This window comes from Carlito syrichta, unplaced genomic scaffold, assembly GCF_000164805.1.
Source record: "Carlito syrichta isolate Samal-C Ts95f unplaced genomic scaffold, Tarsius_syrichta-2.0.1 Scaffold309319, whole genome shotgun sequence".
Lineage (NCBI taxonomy): Eukaryota > Metazoa > Chordata > Mammalia > Primates > Tarsiidae > Carlito > Carlito syrichta.
In genome coordinates this window covers 47,109-55,057 of record NW_007253415.1, presented here as the reverse complement: position 1 = coordinate 55,057, position 7,949 = coordinate 47,109, and the positions used below count along the sequence as shown (strand labels likewise).

Here is a 7,949-nt window from a genome sequence, read left to right as displayed (position 1 = left end):
ATGGAAAAATGAACCATGACATTTCCAGGTTAGTTGTGAGTACTTCACATAAATATGCTATTTTCTTCTTCCACGACTGTACAGAATTCTTTGGCGGTATCAAACAGCAAAGGTGAAAGACAGAAGGGCCTCAGCTTCCAGGGCTCGCCCTGCAGCCTGGGGTCTTTGGCCCACCCGGACCCTGTCAATCAGGTGGGCCTCCAACACAATACAATGTATTATTTTAATTACAATAATGTGTTTAACAAATATGTACACTCTATAACCACCACCACAATTGAAATATAAAATATTTGCATAATTTCCCAAATTTCCTTTTTATTCCTTTTCATTCCCAGCTTTTGGAAATCACTGATAAGCTTTTCTAACCAAAGATTACTATAGTCTATTTTAGAACTTAATATACATAGAATTATGCAGTATCTGTTATTTTGTGTCTAGATTCTTTGACTTAGTAAAAAAAATTTTTAGAATCATAGAGTTGCTTCATGGATCAACAGTTTGATTATTTTTTTCTGCACTGAATAAGATTACATTGTAATGATATGATACATTTATTCACCAATCTATTGTTATAATTTGGTTTGTTTTAGTGTCAGACCATCTTGTGATTCAGGCATAATAACAGAGTGATTCCATGGGCAAAATAAAGATTTTTCACTGATTCAGCAAAAGCACATGCTGGGAAAATATGTAATTGCAACTAACTACCATGTCTTTCTGCTTTCAAACATCCAGGATTCCTTGTTCTGTCTTTGACATTTAATTATGACACTGCTACTCAAACATCATCACTTACAAGAGATCTTACTAACTCTTGTAGGCAGAAGTGAGTATTTTCTGAATTGTGCCCCTAATCTACTTTGTAATGAGAAATTTTTATGCATTTCACACTATATTCATTTCTATGGTACAAAAAAACAAACAAAGTTGTGAATGTTAGGTGGTTTCTGTGGAAGAGTATTAATAAGTTTAGGACTTTTGGCAAACCAGGGAGCATTTGTCCTTTAATGGAGGAATCTGCTAATATTCAACTCCATTCATTTGTTTATATGCCTTGAAAGCAAGCTAAGCGTAGTCAGATTATTTTTATTTTTAATAACAATTTTGTATGTTGCAATCAATGTGGAATTTATTAATTTTAAAACATGATATGAACAAGAAAATTTGTGGATCAGATAAAACTCTATTCTTACTTTCAGTAAATTCACTAAAAAATATTTATGGATCACTTTGAATATTCCAAGCACTGTACTGAGTATTCTGAACATAGTGAATATAAAATACAGTTATGTTTTATCTTGGATAACAGTCTGGAGGGGAAGACATATCTTAAACAAATAAACCAAATTGCATTTAAAATGAAGACTGTGACAAGTGTTATAAAGAGTTGAACAAGACAACACAAGAGAAAAATTATGGTGGTGAACAGGTTTTAATGTGGATAGAAGTAGTCTTCTCTTAGGGATCGACATTTAAGCTGGCATCTAAAAGATGGTTAGGGAATCACTGGAGAAAGTTTGGGGGAGATAACATTCACATCAGTTAATGAGACCATGAGGAGTTTCTGAGTAAGAAAAGAGCTTGATACAAGACCAGTATGGCTAGACTGGAGAATGCGGAAGAGAGAGATGGAAAATGAAAATGTAGATGTTGACCATAGTAAGTTTTGATTTCAGTATATCATTTGAAGTATGAGCCTTTGATGAAACATTCACGTCTCTTTTGCCTTCATAATTGGGCTAAATAATTTTTGAGCAATGTACATGTTAATATTATTTATATTTGTATTTGTGGGATGAGTAGAAATTGAATACTTGGTAAAAAGGAACAAGAGGTAGATAATATATATATATGTATTTTTTTGAGTCAGAGTTTTACTCTGTCACCCAGGCTAGAATACAGTGGCATGTTCATGGCCATCCCAGCATTGACCCGCTGGGATTAGACAAACCTTCCACTTCAGTCTTCCAAGCAGCTGGAACTACAGGCATGCACTACCACATCTGCCTAATTTTCTGATATATTGTAGAGACGAGGTCTCGCCAAGTTGCCCAGGCTGGTCTTAAACCCCTGGGATCAGGTAATCCTCTCACCTCGGCCTCCCAAAATGCTGGGATCATAGACTTGAGCCACTGCACCCAGCCAAATAGAATACTTTTATATAGATTCTGTTTGCTTTTATAGTTTGGCAAATAAATGGCATATTCCAAAATTACATGCTAATCAGATTTTCCATAAAATATTACTTGCCAATACCTATTTCTGACACTTTGAACTAACTCCGCTACCACCTATTATAAGGTCTTGTCCACATTATTTTACTCACTGGATTTTATAACTTAACCAGTTTATTTTAGCAATTTTATGAAAAGAGTTGTGTGATACACTATTCAGATGGAAAAGAAGTCACAGAAGCATCAAAGTTTATGAATTATGTTATTTTCATATCTTTATTAATCGTCCTATTCATCTTAGTGGGATAAATTATTACCCATAATACAAAAATCCCAAGAGAATAATTTTTTGAATAAACTCAAAGCAATCAGCTCAAGTAGTTATAAATTGATGCAATATGCATTGCTCAAATCCCAAGACTAAATAGAGTAAGAGTCTATAACAATTACTATTTTTTCCCTGAGGGTATCTTTTGTAGTAGCATTGCAATTATTTCTTCAAGGTGTTTGAAAAATACTTTAGGGATAAAAGTTCCAAATTACAAGTTGGCTATAAATCATTCTCAGTAACTCATCCTTTGGACCACTAGTGTCTCTGAAAGACTTTCCTGGGGTCAGGTAGGGAATCAAAATTTTGACTTCAATATTTGTATTTTTTCTTGTTTTATTTCAGATATTTATCAGCATGAATCAGGTAACAACAAACTCAATTAGAAGAATCTTGGGAGAGGGTCAAGGATGACAAAATAGAGGAGAGAAGAAACTAGGGATTTATGATCAACTAACAATTTGACATGCAAAAAATTCAAAAGAGAAAAATTTAAATGTCTGCAAATTAGATGAGAGTATTTTAAATATTTGAAGCTTTTTCCGTGGATTACATCCATAGATATGTTTATTTGACTTATGCCCTAACCCCAAAAGACACTTAATAAGTAATCATTATTATTTGTTAAATATGATGGGATAAGCAAGCAGGCATTTAGGATTTCCTAGGATAGATAGCCTATTAGAGGGTAGAAAAGATTAGTGTCCACCTGTGATTGATGTTCAGAGCTCCTATATCATATACTATTCTACTTCCCTCGGAGCTTTTAAATTTTTCTCCTTTTCTTATGTACCTATTCATTCATGCAGTACCTCTTCCATGCTCAGTATTTGTCTCATGCATTTAAAGTAACCAATTATAAATTCAAAAGTGTCTTGACACCCTACCAGCCCCACTACTGAATGAAGGTGGTTTCCCAAATAGTGCAGAGTATATATTATTTCCTTGTGTTTAGTTTAGCTGCTGAGGTTTAGGGATTCCTGCATTCACCACTGATGAGTGTGAATTTAGGAAATGTAACCTCAGATCATAGCTTGATAGTGTTCCAAGGTCTTTGGACAAGTAAGCTTGGGAAATGGTATACGTCTTATCTATCTTTGGTAGCTTCACAGCATGCAAGTGCTTGTAAAAGACCGAGACTTCCTGCAGTAGGAAAACTTTCACTTTTTTTCAAAGTCCAGCATTTTCCAAACTTATTTTTCCCATAGACCTACATTTTTCATTGCCTATCATTCAGTGGTTCTCCTGAACAAAGTTTTAAAATTTCTAATAAAAACTCAATGACAGCATGCTAAATGTATATTTGAAACCCACTTTTCCCACTCTTAATTATACGTGCATTTCATTAGTTGCAGGGTTTTTCTGAAGGGAAAATTAAACAGAAGCAGTTTTGTAAAAAAAAAGTGCATGGGAGGAGATACTATTATCAAGATAAAGTTTTATCTCTAAACTATAGAGCATGGACTGTTGCATCTACTTAAAGGAGAGAGCAGGAAATAGATAATTAAATTTCAATCTGTCTTTTTATTTTATTTGTAATGTCTTTATCAGTTATGAAATATAATATGATGAATAAACTGATGATATTTAAGTATTTAAGATACATTGCACAGATTTATTAAAATCCATATCTTAATGCCACTAAAATGAAAGATTTGCATGCACTAAAGTGAATATTTTCTAAAATAATACATCCTTCTGAGGAATAAAGAAAGGGAACTTTTGCTGTTTACACAAATCCTCATTTTCTAATTACTGCATTTTATTCTCAAAGGCCCAAATTGTAGGCTTAAACCCTGAAATAGCTTCTATTTCAAGGTAATAGAGAATGTCAGTTCTAATGCATCCCCATAACTTGGGTGTACTACACACACACAAAGCTCACACTCAAAAACAATGCATAAAATAGAATAGATTTGAAAACAAGATACCTTGTATCTTTCAGGAGGAATGTTCACGCGTTTTGAACTATGGTGGGAACTTTTAGTTTGTTTGGCTGCTCACCACTCATTAAATGCCTTATTTGCTGCAATGACAAAGTCATCATGTGTCTATGTAAATATCTTTGATTTTTCTTGAAAATCTCCCGAGAAGTCTATATATGTTCTGTTTATGCACCTGAGAGTCCTGTCCATTCTTGTCCTTCTAGAAAATTCTTACTCTTCAAACCTAATTAAAGACTATTGTTCTTTAATACTTACTCTGATTTCTGAATATAATCACATTGTTCAAATTTTTATTATTGAACTAATCATGTTTCACTTTAATTTTCATTTCTTACTGTGATAATCAACCAGCTCTTTTAAGGCAAGTACTATCGATTGTCTTCATTTTCACAGCAAAGTGATGGCATGCATGTAGTGTTCAATGTTTTTTGTGTACAAAGATTATCTTATTATAATGGTTAAATCATGCAGCATCCTGAAATCATCACAGAGTGGAAGTAACCAACTTGCATGGGTTCTTGATTCAATTTCCAAGAATAGCTTACATACTAGAAGTATATATTTGGTGATACCATCATCACATGAAATTGTTATTTATCTCTCACTAGATCAAGACTACAGACTTCTGTTTTGTGCCCTGGTTAAAGGTATATCTACAAATTAAATTAATTGTCAACACTACCCTTGGTAGACTTTCATATTTAAATAAGAATACTGATATTTAAAATTGGAAACTCTTAATATCTTAGAACATAGAATCCTTGTTATTACATAGCAAAATTCTATTGGTCTGAGTAGCTGCTGACTCTTTACACTGGTAACCACTCTCTAGTTCACTCCAGTTGCCACTTATACCCAACCCACTTCATTTATTTTTATTATATGAATGTAACTCAGAGACATCTGAATTCTGATTCCTTATCTCATTTAGTGATTACATAAAATAACACAGGACAACATTAAGAATTCATAATAAAAATGGGTTGTCTAGAGTACCAACACAATAATTTTCCTTTTCTTATTACAATGTAAACGATATTATCTGAACTAATATTATCTAAAAATATAATCAGTTCATTGTGATTTTTATTGTTTGAACTCTGTGATAAGAATAATTCTATCTCTCTTGATTCTTTTTTGTTCTATAACTCTAGACATTTTAATACTGTAATGAAGAAGGTTGAATTATTTACACATTGCTAAAAAGCTGAATCAATTTTTTTCCACCAGCAGTACAGATTCCCAGAGTGTTATATGTTGTAAATCCCTTAGATACATTCTGTGATAAATGAAAAAAAATGGGTAAGTAAATAAAACTACAATGTAAGAATTGGAAACTTCAGTTTTCTCTATCCAAGTCTCATGTGCTTTACTTCTACAGACTTTTCTGAATAAGTATTCCTTCAACAGCCATTCATATGGGCTTTTGTTATTCCAAATTTGAAAACCTTATCTTCAGTCTACTTACACTTTTGTATCTTATGAATATTGCAGTTTAAAAAACTAGGAAATTTTGTCCTAACTTCTATAATTCTGGGCTCTTTGATTGAGTGCACAGGGAATGAAGTTCTTAATATTGCACTTCTAAATATTCACACATTGTTAGAGAGTGCAAAAGTGCTTTCCAAACACACATATTTTGTCCAGGATCAGTCTTGGGCATTAATTTTCGAAGCAGCTAATGATTTTGTAGTAAACTGTAAGATAAAATTCAATCTATTTAAAACACACCTTGGGTTATGATTCCCCTATTCCAAAACACCGTGGTGGCCCAGGGCCCATTATCTTTAAGAATCATCTGCACATAATACACCCAGCTAATGGCCTCCTTGAGACAACCATTTCCTACATTTTCAGACTTTCCCTAATAATAGCTTTGTGAGTGTAAATGAGAGAGTAAATAAAAGAGAGGGACAATAAGAGAAAAAGAGAGGAAAAAATCTGATGGACATTCATTTTCTTAATTTATTTCAATTTATCTATGTGAAAAGTGCTTGTACCTAAGAAAATGATCAGGAGAAATTTCACCTTGGTGACTGAATTTATTCTCTTGGGATTAACGGATCTTCCAGAACTTCAGTCCATCCTCTTTGTGCTGTTCCTGGTGATCTACTTGATTACTGTGGGGGGGAACCTTGGGATGATGGTGCTAATCAGGATAGATTCACGACTCCACACACCCATGTACTTCTTTCTTGCCAGTCTGTCCTGCTTGGATTTGTGCTATTCCACTAATGTGACTCCCAAGATGTTGGTGAACTTCTTATCAGAAAAGAAAACCATTTCCTATGCTGCTTGTTTAGTCCAATGTTATTTTTTCATTGCCATGGTGATTACTGAATATTATATGTTAGCAGTAATGGCCTATGATAGGTACATGGCGATCTGTAACCCTTTGCTTTACAGCAGCAAGATGTCCAAAGGGCTCTGTATGCGCCTGATTGTCGGTCCATTTGTCTATGGGTTCCTTAGTGGTCTGATGGAAACCATATGGACATATCGTTTGACCTTCTGTGGCTCCAACGTCATTAATCATTTCTACTGTGCTGACCCACCCCTCATCCGACTCTCGTGCTCTGACACTTTCATTAAGGAAACATCCATGTTTGTGGTAGCAGGATTTAACCTCTCCAACTCCCTCCTCATAATCCTTATCTCCTACATCTGCATTCTCATTGCCATCCTGAGGATGCATTCTGCTGAAGGCAGGCAAAAAGCTTTCTCCACCTGTGGGTCCCACCTAGTGGCAGTCACTGTGTTTTATGGAACACTGTTCTGCATGTACGTTAGACCTCCCACAGATAAGTCAGTGGAACAGTCAAAAATCATTGCTGTTTTCTACACTTTTGTAAGTCCTATGTTGAATCCCATTATTTATAGTCTGAGAAACAAGGACGTAAAGCAAGCTTTTCATAAACTTATCAGAAGAAATGTGCTTTTGAAGTAAAATTGCAGTGTATCTTTCTTTATCAATCAAATAAAATATCTAGATATTCATTAGAATGGTATCCGACTTTAACAGCATTTAAAAGTTGATTTTAAATACACAACAAAGAGCTATAATCTAATGACAATACATAAAAGACAGGTACAGAAGATTTATAGTTTTACATGTGACATATGATTGCAACATGTGTGTGAAAGGTGGGAAGTGTATATATAGTTATGGAGAATTATTATTATTGTCTTATGCATGTCTATATGTATAACTTTAACATTTTTATATTATAAAAGCATATAAATTTTTGTAGTAAATATTTGGTTCCAATTGAAAGGTATAAAGCAAGAGAATAAAATATTTTATTTTGTCTTCCTCACCCTGATCTTTCATTCTCACTTCCCAGTTATCACTATGAAAATTTTTTAAGCTGCTCAAAAACTTCTACATATCTATTATCAAATATGTGGTTTTATATGTATACACGTACACAAAATTTTGAAAATGTATGTTGACTGTCATGAGCTGCTTTTTAGTGGTTTATAATTTATCAGTGTTTA

General features: G+C 33.7%; 1 protein-coding gene across 1 annotated transcript; it reads left to right on the top strand.

Moving 5' to 3' along the window:
* The first annotated feature begins 6,447 nt into the window (after nt 1-6,447).
* On the top strand, nt 6,448-7,398 carry LOC103269590 (olfactory receptor 1030). The gene has a single exon (XM_008067155.2). It carries the CDS (start codon nt 6,460-6,462, stop codon nt 7,396-7,398), a length of 939 nt encoding a protein of 312 aa, XP_008065346.1. The 5' UTR covers nt 6,448-6,459.
* The last annotated feature ends 551 nt before the right edge of the window (nt 7,399-7,949 follow it).